We start from the raw sequence: 20,330 nt of genomic DNA, 5'->3' as shown, positions 1-20,330 counted from the left end.
TTGACATCTTGTGTCAGTATCTATGATCCTCCTATTTCATGGAAGGTCACTTTTGTCTTACCCTTATCTTTTGTGATCAGCCATCATGTGAACATCGTAGTAGTTTGTGTTGTTTAATCCACTTGATTATGTGGTAGATTTTTAACTTCATACCGCCATTTGGGTGAGTTTTTTTTTTTTTTTTGCTTGATTCCCCCGGAATCATTCTAGTATTTATTTTTGGCCAAAGTCTTATATTTTTTTATTTTTTGCAATTTCTTTTAGCGGTATTTGTGTGGTGTGAGACATCTGGGACTGGAGTGAGACTCTTCCTCTTATGGCCTCAGGATGCTGCCTGCAATTTCAGGAAAGTCACTACTATAATTTTCTTTCAGCTTGAAGCATGTTTGCACATGAACTTTCCTTGTCGGACTTCTACATATCTATCATCGTAACGAAATTCCAATCCATCCAATGAAAGGACTTTTTTTATAATATCAAAAACCAAACCTAAAAATAAAATTTTAGTTATAATCATTTGTAACATGATGTAATTCTTTTCTTTCACTCCCAATTAATTGTAATTGCCACTATGGTGCAACAAGTTAATTTTTTAACCTGTTTTTTTTTTGTCTTGTGGGGCCCCCAAGCTTGTCTATATATGTTGTATGCAAATGTTGGTAAATCAAAATACTCAATTATATCAAGTTAATGAAGAGAGCTCTGTTAAGTATGTGCATAATAGTATATTAATATTAAATAAAATATGGTATGACCCCTGAAGTATGTATTCTTTCATATAAACTTAAAATCAGTTCCTTTCATTATTTATATGATTATTGTTTTTGCTATTGTCTATCGGTTGTAAAAGCCAAGTGATGAGCCAGTCGGCACATGATTTCTCCTCTGATTATCTCTCTACACGTGCAGAACACTATGCCATTGAGCCCACGGTCTCGGACGCTTCTCTGTTGTATCCTTTACGAGGCTAACCTAGCCAAGTGAGGTAGATACGGCAGGCAATGATTATTGTTTACGTTAAACGTACAATTTCCGTATACCTATTCAGCTAATTTACAAACTCAACTGTAATTAAAGTAAATTGTATCACAATTTTTCATTTCATTTTATATATTACTAGCTGCCTGACCCGGCTTCGCACGGCTATACTAATGGAAAAAAATTAAGCCACATCTCCCATTTACAGTAATGGTAAATAAAAAAAAATCAATGAAAATTTATTACAATGCTGTATAATGTACCAGAGAGAAAATGAATAGCACCGATGGTTTCCCGACTCGTGCACGCAACGTACAACTGATGTACCTGTACTTCGCTACGGCAGTCTACAGGCAGATCACTCTTGCGCCGCTCATTATACATGCCCCTCCTTGTGGGTACACCACTGCCGCGCGATGCCCGTTGCCACGGAGACGCAGAAGGCATGAACAATGCAAAATCCTGTTCTCATGCAGACAAAGTACCCACTGTTGCCAGGTTTTAACCACCCATGGGATCTAATTTTCGGAAAATGTCATCCTGCGTAACATAAAGAACATTACTGTGAAGTTTCAAGTCTGTAAAATATATACTTGAAAAAAAGGGCAATAAAAAAACAGAGAGAGGAAAAAAACCAATAGTTTAGGTTTGCGATTTAAAGTGATAAAAAGTATTTAAATACTAATTGAACTCTTATGAGGGTGCTGATTGCTTCGTTGTTAATATCACACGGGTGTTTTTTACTTGTATGGGAAAATTAAGAATGATAAGGCATCTAGTGCGTGGCAACAATGTTAATAGGCAATAGGAAATAAACTTCTAGCGCCTGCGGCATTGTCAACACACACTTCGTACGTGTACTGCATGTTGTATCTAACCCCCTCCAACGCATTTGATTCTAAATTGGACTTTAAGTAAGGATCCCTAATGTTATTGATAAATGTACTATCCAACACTGAAAGAATTTTTCAAATCGGACCAGTGGTTCCTGAGATTAGCGCGTTCAAACAAACAAACAAACAAACAAACTCTTCAGCTGTATAATATTAGTATAGATTAGTTACAGTTAAATTACATCGGGAAACATTTATTCGCTTCGTACCACCAACTGATAAGAGGGGGATTACGTAGCACCAGCGTGATGAATACCGAAACAACGTTATTCAACTGTCGTAGTTTAATGAAATTTCGTTGCTCACCAAGACATATATGGCAAAATGTGTTGGTAATCACCAATCAAATCGCGGACAAGGCCGACAGCGGCCCCACGCAAGACAGTTCGGACGGTCACAGCCTGCGGAGTGATTATGATTACGAACACACATTCTGCAATACAAGACACGTAAACATCGAAGGTCATGGAGATTCTCGCAGGAAGCTGCGTGATTACGAACATAACATTTTTCGTTAACTCCGATTACAGATAACGCTGTGACGGTATGTACCGTAATTTTGAGTACGAACACACATTTCGGACGGTATTTTTCGCACTGGTGCTACGCTATTTACCACGTGTGTATCAGTTGGCGGTGTGAAACGAATAAAAGGTTGGTGATGTAATAACCATAATAAGTATTAAATAATGTGAAATTTTTGTGGCACAATTTTATTCTAACATAGCCGGGTTTGTAAGTAGCCAAACTTGAAGTTTAATGTAAAAAATATTTGAGGTTAGAAACTGTTGCGGTAGTATTTTTATCTATGGTTTTATGTTTGCTAAGGAAAATAACACAGGTATTGCAACATTGACGACACAAATTTATTTTACTCCATGTTTAAATGAAATAATTATTGAATTAATCACAGAAAGTTTTAATGTTTGAAACAAAAATTAAATCTAAAACTAAATATTTATACATCCCTGAAACAAAATAGTTTATTTAACGCACACGTTAAATATTCAGTGGTTGCTTGCCTTTGATGTCACTGAATTTTACCGTAGCTCACAAGTCTCGCGGGTCACAACGAAACACACGCCACTTCGTAATCTCCAAATACGGTACGTGTTTCCGTAGAGCGTGGAGAATACCGCATGTCTCCGTGAGTGTTCGTAATCGGCCCGCTGGTGACGATAACACCAAGTTACTTCCTGGATCCACACCGTCAGTCCACGAACCCTTACTCTGAGCCGTTCCTCAGCAGACATCTGCATTGAGATCCATGTCCCTCTCAATCTCTCTCTGTCTCTCTCCCTCTCTCTTTAACCCACCAACTATCAGGCATGGGTGGGAGAGTACCTTGTATAGCGAACAATAACCTTAATGGGTTCGGGGTTGATTGAAGCCCTCCTGTTTCTACTTTCACCAATAATTGTGTATACTTCCGCTACGTGTCAAGTCTAAGCATTTTCTCCGTGACTTTCACATGTCAAATCAATGTTGTCATTCAACTGCTTGGAAATTATCGCAGTGGAGCAGCATGAATAAAACTAGCAATGGTTAAGGTCCTTTCACAATGTCAAGAGGTTATAGCTGTATATTTAGTGGAAAAAAAAAGCGTGTTTTACATATTTATTAAATATAAATATACATCATTTATTCACATGTTTATGGGACAGATGGTGTCGTTATAATTGGCAGGAATCTTCACACTTCCAAAGCCTTAAATATGCTAAATTTCATGATTGTAGGTGCCGCATAAGCATGGAAAAAAATAAAAAAAGTAAATAAACACGAAATATATTGTTATAATTTTTTTCTTATAATCGATTATGCTAAGATAGAATGCAATTGGACAGAAATTAAAGATATTAATTTCGCAAGGGCAACCATAAGTTAAGCATGTAAAATATTGAAACTTTCGTGAAAAATATTTTTAAAAAATTACCATGGATCTAAGGAGTTAGCTGTAACTTAGGTATTACCGACGTAAATATGAGAATTCACGAGACCCAAATTTTAGATCTCGCCAAATCTGGTACTAAGGTTCAATCCACGTTTTCATACCCGTTGCTTCCGAAGAAAGGATTGCATTAACTTAAAAAAGACGTATCAAGCTCACCTTTCTTAAAATGTTTGAGAGATTAGCCTCCCAAACAACCACACGAGTTTTCATTCATTTTTATACTATGTACTACACAGTCCCTTGATATTCATCCTCAGTAGTATATAAAAGGACATCCTGCCCTGCAGCACGGTGCAGGGTGTGAAGCTTTAGCCGATGTCCGCCATTTTTGATTGTAAAGTCACGGCCTCCCTAATGATTAATCTTGACCTTTGACCTTAACCTTGACCCCGGCAGGGTTTTCAATTCCCTCTTGGATTCCGCCACGTTGTTTTCTAGAACCTTCCGCCATCTTAGATTCCGACATTTTGAATTCCGCAATCTTGAATCATGATGTCACGTCCACTATCCCCACACCCGAATGTTAGGTACACTTTATGTTATGGTGACATGGTGACCTTGACCCCGTCAGATAACTTGGATTCTGCCATTTTTAACTATGAAGTCATGTAAGCCATCTTGGATTCGGATGTCTCAGCCGCCATCTTGGATTCTAACAGAACAGCCACCTTTTTTTTTCAATTCTTATGTCACAGCTGCCATTTTAATTACGTCTTTTGGAGCCTACAATTTTTGATGACATCACAGCAATCATTATGTATTTTTTCTTCTGGAGGTAGCCACCTTGGATGATTTTATGTCCACCATTTGTTCTTAGAGAGCGTCTGCATCATTGTCTCATGCACATAACATCAATTTTACATTATCTACTAGTGTTGACATGGCCATTATTGACATATTAAATATATTTTTATGCAAAATACATGGGAAGCAAGTGATTCTTACCCTGACAGGTAGGACCTCTGGAATTGAAAACATACGCCTTTCACCACACTGCCATCGAGACATTTACCAGACTGAAATTTAAATATGGAATAATAAAAATAATGAAGGTTTACATTAAAATAAAAAATTTTAATATGAATTTCAATCATACAACAGCGAGAGTTAATATTCTATTTTTGGAAAATTCATTCCCAAATAGATTTTCTTTGCACCAACAGATGTCGCATCATGTTCGTTCTTTCAGTTCGTGATCTTTAAAAAGAGAAATATTTTATAATATAATCCAAGTATAAAATGTTCATCATTTATTGTGTTGCAAAATAAGTCGCTGGTTTATATGGGATGCTGGTTGCTTTCTCATGGTCGCAAGAAGGCTTCTCTAGACCTAAAGGGGAAGGGGAATCGTCTTGCATGACAGTGATTCTCCGCTACTTTAAACACAATAATTGACTGAGTATTGAATCTTTGTTTGAATTCAACATGATTAAAACATTATTAGTGCCAATTTAGTAACAGGCATTTACCAATTAAACGAAACTGAATACCATTTAATGCATTATCCAGCTCAGTGAATACATTTATATGTATGTTCGCATATAACATCTGTCTTAAAGTATGTATATTTAATATAATGATACATATGCTTAAAATATATATGTTTAATGAAAATTCGTAAAGATATTCGTCATATGGCTTTTTTCGGAGACTAATGGCTACTGAGCCACCCAGGTTATAATGGCTCCAAACTATTCTTTCATTTGAATGACTCTCGCTGGGTGTTGGGTTCGAACCTTTGATCCTTGTTTCATGGGCATGGTGCTTTTTCGATGACGGCTTCCGAGGCACCTATTTGATTAAATTTACAATCCCATAGTAGTTTACTTACACCGATATTGGCGATTTGAATTTTTTGAGACTAAGATTTTTTGGCTTGAATGAGTGTAGCTTGCCACTAGAGATCATTCTGATGTTTCTAACGTGTCCGACGCACGATTCTATGATTGACAGCTTGTCTACCATTATCGGTCTCCTTCAACTCCGAACACAATCCTCCCCCGATATTTACTTTACTGTTTACTGGAGTAGGTACGCTGTGTCGGTAGGGAGGCTGTAATAATTCTGGGACAATAAGTATATTGTATAAGTAACGTAGGTAATCAATCACTGTCACCTACCCACTATAACTTCACCCAAGTGGGTGTAGTTAGTGGTCATAATTCAAATTAAATCTTCTCAACTGTTACACCCTATAATTGAGGATTACCCACCCTGCAGGTAGGGTAGCATATCACCCTCTTCCACCTGACCCACCCCCTCTGGGGCCAGTTAGAGGGTCATAAATTCTAATTACTATCACCAATATTTCCCCCAGATTATGTCCCCCCCCCCCTACGATTCGTAACCCAGCCACCCCCATCACTTTATGACTCTCAAAAGTTTTTTTTGTGTCCCCTACCCACCTCCTTAGAGTATTGTTTCCTATACCCCAAGGAATTGTAGTGACGTCACCGTCCAAGATGCGCCGCTTGTCGTTCCATACAAACAACGCCAGCTTGATGATGCATTCTGTATTGACAATATGATTACGGAAGCGGAAATTGTACTGAGTTTGTTTGGTGGCACTCCCGATACTGTTCAAACAGGAATTTGTGGAGTACACTTGCCTTATACCTATAAAGCTTCGGCGGAAGGCCAAAATAATCAGTGATGAATCCCTGCCAGCTTTTTTTCTTTATCACTCCTGTTCCCCCTTGTCAATGGTCAGGAAACCCTGAACATTTTCGGGAGCATAGTTTTATGTGTCAAACTGGTAAGCCATATCAGAGGTAATGTTCTCACAGACATTGTAACACTCGACGTGATAAATAAGAGAGTCTGTGCCTGACTACAGAAGGTGTTGTGAAGGAGAAAAACTTTTACCTACATGTAGTTGCGGTGGAAGTCATAGAGATGGTTTAGATAAGTAGAGGATGGCGACAGCTGTGTAAGGTGGTTTACTGAATATAAATTAACATTTATCCAACTTTAAGAGGACGAGATCTTCTTCAATGATTTGCCTTTCCTTGAGGGTCGACGGTCTATCAACTCTGACGTTCCAATAATACAGTCGTATCGTGAAACGACACGAATGTGACGCTCATTCCTCGGATTCTGTAAACGTTTACCAAAAGTAATAATTGACATTAACTTGTGTGTACAGTACAATAAGGTTGTGGCAGCGTCGTCAAGGAGGAGAAGAGCCACGATGAAGACGAAGAGGAGACTACCAACATGAAGGAGGAACTGTGTGCCGAAGAGCCAATGGAAGAAGACGTCGAGGAGGAATCGGAAGCCGAGCAGAAAAGGGAAGCTACAAGAAGGTGTCCGTGGATGACGTCTCGGTTGATGAATACATGGTCTCATTTGTGGAGGCTATCTTGTCTCGGAATCCTGAGGTGACAACTTTGGACTTGTGTGCTCAACTTTTTGAGACAGTATAAAATATTATGGCTAGTTCTAACAGTGCGGCACAGTGGGCATTCGTGCGAGCGCTAGGCAAATCTCTCATGACTGACATTGTGATGGCACGAGGCGAGATGTTTTAATGTGATATGCTAGCCTACCTGCAGGGTGGGTGGTCCTCAGCAACAGAGCTGGAGGGTGCAGGAGACCCTTAGGGATTATTAATGAGACAACTGGGAAGATTTTATTGGAATTATGACCCTCCAAATACACATCCATTGTAGTGGGGGAGGGGGGAGGTGACGGTGATTGATAACCCACCCTACTTATGCAATATGCTAATTGTCCCAAAACCATTACAGCCTCCCTACTAGTATCGCTGGCAGCTACTAGTATCATTGAGATGCCTTATGGTGATCAGTATAAAATAAATAATACTTAAAAGGGCTGATTTCAACCCAGGATGACTTGGACCATGCAGCTTATGAAATGTTCTTGCCTGGTATTCTCTTATATATGTGTATATATACACATATACATACATGTGTGTGTAATTGCAGCACTCATAAAGTTTTACAAGTTCAAAATACTTTAAAAATTACCATCCTACCATTTTGTGTAATAATTAGATTATAACATGCTATTTTAATTAATATTTAATTAATAAAAGTTTCGTAAAATTAAATTAATTTATATATTAATACTATACAATTCAAAAGAGTTAATTCTTCGATTTAAAAAACTAAAAGCGCAAATAAAATAAACATATCAATACAATTTATTTCGCTACATTTGTACAAAATGAGTTCATAAAATATAAAGGTCCTGTATTTATTTATATGCTATAATACAAGACATGTTTACAAAACCATCACGCCAAATATCCTCACAAGTACTATTAAATACGCAATAGTCTACAAAGATCCTTAAAGCAAAATTTGTTTTGTCAATCACCTTCCGATGCATTATTCTGTATATTTAGCACATACTTCAAAGCAAAAATAAAGATAATTGAAGTTCACATACAGTTTTAAAATTGTAATAATGAGTTTTTAATAATATCATACTTGGGGACACTTCAAAACATAAGCACGTGAACTCATTCGACAATAATCAGCAAAAGCCGACAACACTAAAAAGGTAGGTTATGTACAAGTTTTTGCAGCTAAAAACTAATTAAATAGATTTGCTTTGTAAAACGTATTACTGCAACCTTTGCCCCAGAGACACACTTACCGCTAATGCTATTGAAATTACAAATAACTCACCATATCCTAGGATTTGATGAGAACCTCAGAAGCGGGAGAACAGCGCCAAAACCACAGGACAAGTACAGATGCGCTAAAAAAGAAAAGAAAAGAAAACTGTATAAATAAAACAGATATATGTCATCAAACTTATTGTGTTGTTCGTTTGAAAAATAAAACCAATTTGTTACATCGGAAAAATTTCTTAGCACGATGTAAACACGACCTTAATACTTAATTACTGACGAGACAAGCATCGATTTCAGACGTTTTTTCTTGACAATGCCACGGATACAAGAAAGTCTCGCTGGAATCATATTAAAATAATAACCAATTATGGATATTAGTCCTACTAATATTATAAACGTGAAAGTTTGAAAGTATGGATATTTGTTAATCTTTCACGTACAAAATACTGAATGGATTATAATGTAACTTTACAATAATATAGCTTATACATCAGAATAACACATAGGCTACATATTAATATGAAATTCCATCCTTAAGAGGCCACTCCCGTGTTTCAGGGGCACTACGCAACCCGCGTTAACCTCATAAGATTCAATGCTATTTTGATTTTGCTTATAACTTATTAACTAATATAGATTTCGAAACGATGCTTGCTTGATATGTAAGACAACGATGCTCTTATCTTAATTATGGTTCAGACCTAGACAATACACTTATGCATATTAGTATAGATTAGAATAGAACCATAATTTATGCACGTTTTTGAAGAAAGGGGCTTTGATAAGAGCATCGTTGTCTTACATATCAAGCAAGCATCATTTCGAAATCTATATTAGTTAATTAGTTATAAGCAAAATGAAAATAGCACTGAATCTTATGAGGTTAACGCGGGTTGCGTAGAGCCCCTGAAACACTGGAGTGGCCTCTTAAGGAGTGAAAAAGTGAAAATTTCATTTTATAACAGAAAAAATCATAGGTCATAGACATACAAATCGTGAGTGAGTGTCATTTCTCTATGTCTACCACACGGTCATACACATAGTAAGGTCTTGCAAAATCATATTTTTCTCCTTGGTGAGACCAGGCCGCTTAGTGGAGCTCGCCGCGGCTAGCAAAATAAAGGCGCTCATAACAGTTTTGTTCTTAACTTCAATAGATAGAGTTGCCTTGAATTTTAAACGCACCTTCGTTCGATGCGTTTGTCATGTCTAATTTTCGTTTGTTTGTGCATTATGCGTTCCTATACCATTCATCCGATTGCGATTAAATTTTGGTGTGTTGTTATGCAGATGCCCGTGAAGGTTTCTGAGACGGCATAACTATTTTGCAATAGTTGAAGCACGAATCGTTTCAAAAAAAATGTGTTTATTTCATAGGTATTATATAGCAGCACTTCGTCTGTTTTTGTTGTCTAAGTGAGCAGGCATGAGACAATTTATTTAAATATAAAAGAGAGACAGAGATAGAGTGATATATATACAGAGTGAGAATGAGAGAGAGAGAGAGATAAGTTGAGATGGAGCGAGGTATAGAGAATGAAATGGGTTAGATAAAGAGATATATAGATGTATAGCGCTATATAGAGATTTATAATAGAAGATATAGAGATAGTGGGAGGTATACCTATATGATATAAAGAGATAAATAGAGATCGAGAGATACATATATATATATATATATATATATAGACGTAAATAGAGATAAATATATATTTAGAGGTATGGATGGATGATTTGTACATGTGTAACTAAATTAAACATATTACAAAACAAAACTGAATGAGGCATTGCAATGCATGCTGAGCATTGGCTAGATAATGGAATCATTTCAATATTAGTAATCTCTTATTTTTCAGCTTTTTTCTATAGTGCTTTATAAAGTCTATATTACATACAGACCATCAATTTTTCGATATATACAGGTAAATAACTATACACTGGCAGAACAACGTCTGTCGGGATCTGAAAGTGATATAAAGTATTTTGCACACTTGACGTTCAAATTAAGAATACAATTACTAACTAAGTACATCTGATTTCGAAAAAGGTCTCCTTCACCCTGTTTTCAGCCCGGGCAACGCCGGGTACTGCAGCTAGTTAAAAATAAAATTGTTATTTAAAATGTAACAATGATTCCAAAATAAGCTTGTTAGTTTTAGTAACAAACAACAGAACAGGGTGAAATTTACAATATTTTATTCCTATCATTATAAGGTTGGCGTATGAACCAAGCTGACACATGCAGCGGTCAATAATTACATAAACAGTTGGGATAAAGAATGGAATTACAATGAAAGAAGATTGAACTTTCAGGTTTAAAATACATAAATAGTCCGGTAAATGAAATACGATATCATGAAAACAACTTCCTTACTAAGACGGAATCTCACTATCACAACATAATTATTAAATATTTTCTTCGAATATATATTGATCACAAAGAACAGAATATTTAAGCAAAATGTTGCTATGCCGTAATTTTAAATACTTAATATTTTGATGAATAGTTCCTCATTAGGCATCACGGCTGTTTGAAATGTATTACAGGTTGAAGAACGGTGTGTTAAAACATGTTTCATGAATGTAAAATATAATATACTACATATAATTACGAACCAAGACGAACTGTGTGGCCAGGCCTCTGGCCAAAATAAGTTTTTGTAAATATAGTTTTGTAAATATCTTTTTTTTAACATTTAATTGTTAATTTTAATGGCTAATTTTGTTTAATTAAAAGTTATTTTATTTAGATTATTTAATTAATGCTCTTGTTGTAAATAATTCTATTTAATAGCTGGGGAGTTGCGCGGGGAGTTCGCAACGAGTTTACTCGAGTAGTGACTTTACAGGACAATTGGTAATAGAAGTGCGAGTTGGCAGCCCTGGAAGAAGGTGTGTGGGTGTGTGTTTTGCAAAGAAATTGTAATTCTGTGCCGACCTCCGTAGCGTAGTTGGATGCACGCCGGCTTACGGTGCGAGGGGTTCTGGGTTCGAGTCCCGGGTAAGGCATAGGTGTTAATTTACATTAAGAGATGTTATTGATACGATATGATGACGCTTCGAAAGATATAGTTCTGGTTGTGGGCGAAAGCTGTTAACCACACAAACAAAAAAAAAATTTGTAATTCTGAGTCCGCGGCTATAGCCCGTCCCACTCTTAGATTGCAGTACACGGCTAATGGCGCGCGCTGTTGCCAAATCTCTAACACATTACGAATTTCAGGAGATGCGTGTCTATGTAATTTGGATCGAACAAGAAGCATTTTAAGATATCATATCGTAATTTATAATATTTTATACTATTACACATATAAATTTGTAATAATGCCACTTTTAAGTAAATTTCAAATAAAAACTACCTATTGTAGACGAAAATTTCTTATAGTTTTCTTTTCTGTTCTAAAAATCCCATTTATATATATATAATTATATATATCACATTTTCATGGGCCCGATAAATGCCGTATTTTTGGACAAGTCATGTCCAAAATTATAAATAAAATACGGTAATGGAAATTCTCGGTAGAGTAAGTTATGGGAAAAATCCGAACAATTGGTTCGAAATGGGGAAGATTTTTTGAAAAACAGAAAAATCGCAACAACTCCCATAATATGAATAATATCGAATCCGTTTTAACGTATGATAACTCGGATTACCTAATGCCGAAAAATGTTTTCTAAATACATTTTTGATACGACCAGCCATAACTGCATGGGTTCGAAAAACAATTTCACCGGACAAAAACACGTAACTGCCTTAGTAAACACCTTATCAAATCTGTTTAAATTTTTTGTAATAATATCATAATTATTTTCCAAAACTTTGTCTAAAACAATGTTTGATAAGATGCTTGGTGTTGAGGATAGAAAAATAATTCAAAATTTTGTACCATGATCGCTATTGAATTCCTTCGTATTTATTTCATACCATAGGCGTACCCAGGGGGGGTGTTTTGGGGGTTCAAACCCCCCCCCCCCCCCGAAATAAGGCAAGGAAATTATGAACAATCATGTCATTCGAGCTCAATTTCTAAACACAGAGAAACGAGAGAAATAACGTCACCAAGCAGCCTAATTGGTAAGTAAACGTAATAAAATTTGAATTGCACTGGTTGGTTCATGATAGGTCAGTCTAAATTCTCAAATCGCGGTGATTGGTCTATGGAATAATCAGTTCAACTCTACTTTGATTATGTTTTAGATTTGCTTAGTAGAATTGGTCATTGAGTAACAGTAGTTATTGCGACCTAATTTCATACAAAACTCTATAAAACTATTAAAACGTGGGTGGGGGGGATGGGAATTTTTTGGTCGTTTTGTCGTCAGGTACTTTTATTTGAATACTGTACATCTGTACGTATAACACGAAGAAAAAAGTTTGATTATCGCAAAGTGCGTAACTTTAAACGACTGTTACAAACATGAAAAGCTGAAATGTAAATTTCTCGCCTCAGATGAAAGGGACCTCGTTGAGTGCAACGTGGTGTGAAGTTGTGTTTGAGTCAGTAGCTTAATGGACTCAACTCAATGTGTAGGTGTTTTCAGCGAATATTGTAATAGAACAATATAATTTAATATATGTATAATATACTAGCTGCCCGACCCAGCTTCGCAGGGCTATACTAATTGGGGGGAAATGAGACTAAATATCCCATTTACAGTAATAATAAATGAAATAAAATGCAATTAATTTCGACAAAAATTTATTACAACGCTTTGTAATGTACCGGAGAGAAAACGAGTAGCACCGATGGTTTCCCGATTCTCGAGCACGCAACGTACAACTGATGTACCCGTATTTCGCTACGGCAGTCTACAGGCAGAACACTTGCGCCGCTCATTATACATGCCCCTCCTTGTGGGTACGCCACTGCCGCACCTCGAATGGAAAAAAAAATCAAAGCAATGCTCGTTGCCATGGAGACGCAGAAGGCATAAACAATGCAAAATCCCGCTGTCCCACTGCCACCCTTGGGAGTTGATTTTCGGAAAACGTCATCCTGCATAACATGAGGAACATTACTGTCAAGTTCAAGTCTGTAGGATATAAAATTGAAAAAAAAAATGGCAATTTTTAATATTTAAAGTGTCCGTAAAATTTCAACGGTGATGAGGACTGCACTAACAGTGAATTAGTTGTTGCCATAGATACGAATGAAGCATCAACAAAGTAACAGTCGTTGCCATGGTGATTTTCTACCAAAAACTGGAATTTGGATATTTTACACCCCAAAACTCCCTTTGGGAACTGATTTTCGGAAAATCATATCTTAGTGAGCATCTACTTACATCACAAAATGAGTAACTATGCTAAGTTTCAATCGGTTAAAAGATTTCAAGTCAATCGTAATGAGTCAGTCAGTGGTATTTCGCATAAATATATTTTTAAATTTAAATAATTTTACATAAATAATAATTAAATCTATACAGAAATATGTTTCCAATTGAAAAAAAATTCTATCTAAGCGATGCCTGTTGCCATGAAGACGCAGAAGGCATAAACAATGCAAAATCCCGTTGTCATGGAGCTGGAGTACCCACTGTTGCCAGTGCTTAACCACCCTTGGGAGTTGATATTCGGAAAACGCTGTTATTAATCGAAATAAAATGTAGCCTATAAAGTTGGACAAAGTTATAAATATTTGTGCGAAATTTCATTAAAATCAATGCAGTAGTTTCGGAAATTAGCCCGGACAAACATCGTGACACGAGATTTTTATATATAAAGATTTAATTCTGTTTTGCTGCACTTGAATTGTAAAGCCTGAATTACAACAGCCCGTCGCATCCGTCCGTCATCCGTTCGTCCGTCAGCCGACAAGCGATATACAACTTCACTTCACTTCACTGCTTGGATTTTGGTCTTGAGCGGTATCCGTTTAGCCAGAAATATCAATTTCATTATTCTTTTTCATCATCTTTTATCGCAAGTGTATATTTTGAATAAGTCTCAGTTTTACTCCCATACCTTACCCGGGACTCGATCCCAGAACCTCTCCCACCATAAGCCAGTGTGCATCCGACTACGCAACGGAGGTCGGCTGGCGATTTACAACACTCCACCCGTCCGTCATAATATTTCTCCATGTAAATGCTGACAACTGTTGAGAAAACTTAACAATTTGGGGGGAAAAAATTATAATATGTAATTGTATTACTTAAACAATTATGTAAAGTAAGTCTTTGAAACTCATTAAACTCAGAGTGTTTTTTTTTTTTCGGTATGTATTTTCACATTTCCAGAGTTATCATACGTAATTATAATACTTCCGTGACTTAGACCATTTTTGTTTCAAAAAAAAAGCTTTCGATATGTGTCTAAACGTAAGCTAAGAAATGATTTTGGAATCAGCTAAACAATTAAACAAACTTTAATACATTTTAATCCAATATTTTATATGCAAACACCTAGAAGACATTAGGAGGTTATAGTTTCATCCGTTCACCCGTCAAAACTATAAATTTACCAAGCTTTAGACGGACGAGTGGATGACATTTTTCAGTCCATCTTATTGGGTGCAGGTCACGTAATTGACAGACGGATGACGGATGGACGGGCTATTGTAATTCCGGCCTTAGTTGCTAACACCCTTACAATCAAATTATACAGCAATTATTCTATTGTCATGTCGTCAACTTATTAGGAATAAGCTTGTAAAGTACGTACGTAAATTCGTTAACTAATTATTTTTATATTATATATATATTTTTTTTTTTTGGGGTTTTTGTTGGTATTTTAATATTGTAATGTGAACTTACTTAAGTTAATTGAAAGAAAAATTACGTACAAATTACATATCAACAATAGCCCAGGTAAAAAAAATTAAATTTGAGAGTATTCTATTTATTTACTCAAGAAATAATTCATTTTTGGTGTTTATGCAGTTTTTCGTAAAAATCTGGAAGAACACCCCCCGAAAAAAATTCCTGGGTACGCCTATAATGTATGAAATTCATACATTTTACATATTATGTTCAAGAATCGATTATAATATTTTTTGTTGACTAAGGAAGCCATGTATTTGAAATTGCTTGTAGGACAGAACCCCACTTATCTAAACACACGACCGTTTCCTCTTACGACGGCAGCGCGCGCTCTTGTACTGATAAGACACATCTTTAACAGCTATTTCCACGGAAACTGTAGAAGCAATTGAGATGGGGCTGCTTTTAAAAACTAATTCAATTCATTGTGAACATTTTTCTCGCTTTCGTCCCCCATCTATCTTTAACAGAAAAAAAGTTTTCCGCGGGTCAACTTTTTGATGTGTCAGGTTGTGAGAAAATGCATTTCAATATATTAAAAAAATTATTTAAGTGAAACCTGTACAGTTTTTGTCTTAACATTTGTTCGGTGGCGTCCTAAGGCATTAATTAACTAATAAAAAAAATCTGAATGAAATACACAAATAGGTTTTCTTTTTTTGATGTGAAACATATCGGAATACTTCAAAACAGTTCGCAGCGAATAAGTTATGTTTTTTAATTTTTTCGGACACTTAAAATATTGTTAAGTATTCAAAATAAGCATTGCCTGATGCGTATTTTGATTCTATACAATATGAAAAAAAGCTTGGTCCAAAAATTAAAATTTTAAATTTCGTTTGATATTTGGCAACAACGCACGAAGAAACAAGGACAGTGCTAACGGCAATCGGCGTGTGTTAGAGAGAGAGAGAATGCGCCCATTTACTTCCACACTGCAATCTAAGAGTGGGATGCTCTATAGTCGAGAGCATACCTCCCGGGCGTTCCGCTCGCGCGCGCGAAGTTTAATTGACCCGACGTCTGTTGGCTGTATAGCAATGCTCGGGCGCGGAGTGGAAAAGTTCACGACACCTGGATTGAAAGACGTTGAGCCTCGAGTACGTATTTCTCGGCTGTCGGGGTCAGACTAGACTTACTTATTGCAGGCAGCAAGAAATTTTTAATGCCTGTTTTGAGAATTAGCTACAAGTGTGTGCGATGCGCCCACGAAGAAAACTGTAAGTACAGCTGCTCCGATTATTATTCTGGTTGTTGGTTGCGGGAAATGGACAGAAACTTCGTCAACGTTGTACAGCTTACACTTCGTAAAGAGTACTAAATATTTAAAGTGATAGGTTCGCGCCCTCACCTGGCGTTATTCGTAATATTGTAAATTGCTGTAATTTTTTAAAAAGTAATTTTTTTTATTTTTTTTAATGTAAATGGCGTGTTATATCTTTGTAGATTTTAATAACTGCCGGCAGTTCAGGGATAGTCCTTATATAAGAAGTTTGTAATACTACGTAATGAAATTGTTTTGCTATTAGTCAATTTTTATGTAACTATTTTTATTTCATTTTGTTAGAAATTTATCTTTTTGCGATTAATCAAATATCTACATAAGATTTTCTGGAGCATTCACTTTTGTAATGGATACCAAATCTTTCGTTAAAGTATTAAGTAAAATAAAAACAAAGTTAGTATGACTAATAAAAAAAATTATTTCAGCAAATGCCCACTTCGACACCATAAATCCTTATGCTCTGCTTTTTTAAGGAACTGTTGTTAGTATCATTTTTCTTAACACTTGGTCTGGATTTTTGCACGCATCTTGCGTATCCTGTTGCAGTTAGTTTCAATTTATTTCCTTTGAAATCCAGTCGGGTGTTGAGCTTGTGCTATCTACCGAGTGCAGAGAGTAGATACCACAACGGGATGAGTGATTTGTCTGCAGTGTAGTGTCATGGCTCGCCTACTCATCGAAACCTGTGTGGCCTTGGGGAAATTTTAACTTAACAAGGGGCCAGGAATCTGGGGGGATTGAAACAAAACATCTCACGAATAGTGCGGATAAGAACCTATGAGCTGGATGGCCAAAATATACTCGTCCTCTCATATCACACAAACACACGCACCTACACCTACTCACACGCACAAACGCGTGCACGTGCACGCACACACGCGCACTCACACGCATACAAAATGCATTTGCCAGGCGCGAGCTGCGAGCAGTCTGCTGTGATGTGATTGCACTCTGCAAGACAAATTAATGCGTTTGTTCAAGTGCAGAATCTTGGAGCCCGTTCACATGAGCGGGTGAATCAACGTTTTTGGCCAACCATCACTCACTACGGACGTGTTTCCACCAGCGACTCCTGCTGTAGTGAAAGTGCCCTCACTATTGGAGGCAGCACCACTTTGGATGCATTGTCGAGCGTTGCACATGTACAACCTTACAGCACTACACGGACGCAGCCAGGGGAGAAGTCCTGGGGTCCTGACCCTCTCTTTAGGAATATAAAAAACAAACGTGAGAAAAATAATTAGACAATAACAGCAATTTAGCTACAGCAGGTTACAAAGATACCAATTTCTAAATATTATTGTAATACTCAGTGCGCAACATTATTGTATTTCCTCCATATTACAGCCCTCATACACAGAAACTGAAGAAATTGTTAAGTAAAGTCTATATTTCGTGCCCATTTGCACAATTCTAAGCATGTCTTCCATACAAACTTAAAATGTGTGATTCATGTATTTATTAAAATTAATATGTACGTATTTATGATTTGCATTAAAGAAATCAAACAACTGACTTAAGAACAAAGTACAAAAGCAATATAAAATAAACCCAGAATGAAATGTCACGTTTTCTTTTCTCAAGCAATATCGTTACTTTTAAAATCAAAGTGTAAAAGTCGGATTACTAAAAGTCTACTATAACTGGGATTTAAGTGTGAAAAAACTATATTTTAAAATTCCAAAAAATTTCATTATAAAGAATCTTACTCGTGAACTACGCTATAATAGTTACTCCTTCCCAAAATCCTGGCTACGGCCCGGAGCACGAACACACAAACAATCTTAGTAAAAGTGTTTGTCCTCAGGAATTGTCCTGTCCCTGCAGACATTCAGCGCCACGCACAGCAAACCTCTGCCTCCTCGTGGCACCGACGGTGTGCACCGTTCCAAAAACAGACGCACATGCACTGCCATCTGACATCAACCTGGCCTCTCACTTGCCAACATCACCAACTCTTCAGTCTTCGTCATAGCACTAAGCCATCATCAATTCAAAGATATATATATATATATATATATATATATATATATATGTAGTGCCACAAAACTAACTAATTATTGGCACCGAGTTCGTAACAATATGGCTGGTATAGAATTCGTGGTGTCAGTGACTGGGGCCTTTGCTTGGAGCAAGCCCAACACTAGTCCCTATCCCCACGAAAGGCGAATGCAGCGAGGACGAGACACTTCTCCCATTCAGGTCCGGAGACCAAGTGTTGGAGTCCCAGGATGACATGGCAGGTTGAGGTGTGTGCCTGTCAGTGCTCAGGTGCAGGACATCGAGCCTGAGCAAACTGACCGGTTAGCAAAACGTCTCAACAGCGATTTAACTGTAAATACATTTTCTAGCCCAGGAGATCCGCAGGACGGTAGGGTATTGAACTACGAGCGCGCACCGAAATATAAAAGGGAAGTAAAGTTTTAAACGACTCTGCATATAAATATAGGCCTATATGTGTGTTTATATATTTATATGTATACATGTACGGAATTTATCTGGATTCGACCGACAAACTTGAGCTGTAGGTTCAAAACATTTATAGGACATATGGTATAAAGTGCTTCCCATTACTGGTATACGTCTTTGAAGTTGGAGCCAAACAACATTTGTATTGTAAATAATTGAAAAATTATTCCATATTAAACACTGGGCAACTGGATTATATTCAATTAAATTAACTTCTACGACCGTCGCAAATTTTGTTGCTTAGGCAAAATTATTACCATTACCTAATTTTGCTACATAACAAAATTCGCTAAGTTTTAAGAATTTGTTTTCAATTAAACATAATTCACTTGCCAGTGTTCTATAATGAATAATTTCTTTATTCTTTACGGTAAAAATTTTGTTCAGCTCCAACTTCAAAGATGCTTTGGAAGCTCATTAGACCCTAAGTTGGCTAGATTTTTTCAACTTATTTTGTCGTGAAAAAACTTACGTTTGACATCAACTTCTGAACCTTTCAACCGATCACCATGGGTTAACAGGAAATCATAGGTCGTAGACATACAAACAGTTTTTGTGAGCCATTTCTCTATGTCTACCTCACTGCCATAGCTCTATCCATTTTATTTAATTCGCGGACAGTATATCACCCTTTTGTTCAGCCCGGGCAACGCCGGGTACTGCAGCTAGTATTCATATAGTGTGTGCGTGTGTATGTGTGTGTGTGCGCGCGCGCCCATGGACCCCCAAAACGCTGTTTCGCAACTAAAAATGATCCCAACCAGGCCCAGGGCTCCCAGGACTCTAGCGAAGACTTGGCCGCGGCTATCAGGCTGGTGTCTGTTTTCGCTCGCGGATGACAGGAACAATGGGTGGCTTGCGGCGAGAGGCGGGGCTTGTTTGCCGAAGGGGCGCGGCCTGATGAAGTGGCCGCCCCACGTGACTCACGGACGCGGCGACTCCGCTTCTGGCCGGCAACTTAAGAGGCCGTGTCAGTAAATGTTTATTTCCAATATTCTGCTCTAGAAGTTCTCTCTTTTAACAGTGAGATTTAGTGGCTTTTTCAACCGAAGGAACTGTAGCCGCTGCGCGTGATAAAGCTACTATACCCTTATCACAGGATTAGTGGGAAGGTTGACAGCTCGAGTTTACTCGACGAAAAATGTATCTGGTTCCTCGACAATCTGAGAGGATGACAATCTGACCGGCGGCTCACTAGGAAATTGCGGATGCAGGGATTCAGAATCAAGAAACCTCACTTATACAACTATGGTATGAGTCGAATCTAAAAATTTTAATACTTTAAACGTATCGGAATACAATTAATCTTCAAACATGTGGTAATTATTCTTTATCTGGATGTAATAGTCCGTGATAAATAATGTTAGTTGACATTAAAAAGTATAC

At 37.1% G+C, this 20,330-nt stretch overlaps 1 protein-coding gene across 3 annotated transcripts in view; it reads right to left on the bottom strand.

The window, feature by feature from the left end:
- The window catches only part of LOC134531070 (uncharacterized), a 300,682-nt gene that overhangs the window by 91,660 nt on the left and 188,692 nt on the right, over nt 1-20,330 (bottom strand). For all 3 annotated transcript variants that reach the window (XM_063366596.1, XM_063366595.1, XM_063366597.1), the window contains exon 2: nt 8,478-8,550. In XM_063366596.1, the coding sequence (XP_063222666.1) occupies nt 8,478-8,480 (3 nt within the window). In that variant the 5' untranslated portion in view covers nt 8,481-8,550. The remainder of the gene's footprint in view (nt 1-8,477; nt 8,551-20,330) is intronic.

The sequence above is a fragment of the Bacillus rossius genome, chromosome 3 (genome assembly GCF_032445375.1).
Source record: "Bacillus rossius redtenbacheri isolate Brsri chromosome 3, Brsri_v3, whole genome shotgun sequence".
Lineage (NCBI taxonomy): Eukaryota > Metazoa > Arthropoda > Insecta > Phasmatodea > Bacillidae > Bacillus > Bacillus rossius.
The sequence above is the reverse complement of the archived record's forward strand: the minus strand, read 5'-3'. Positions and strand labels throughout refer to the sequence as shown.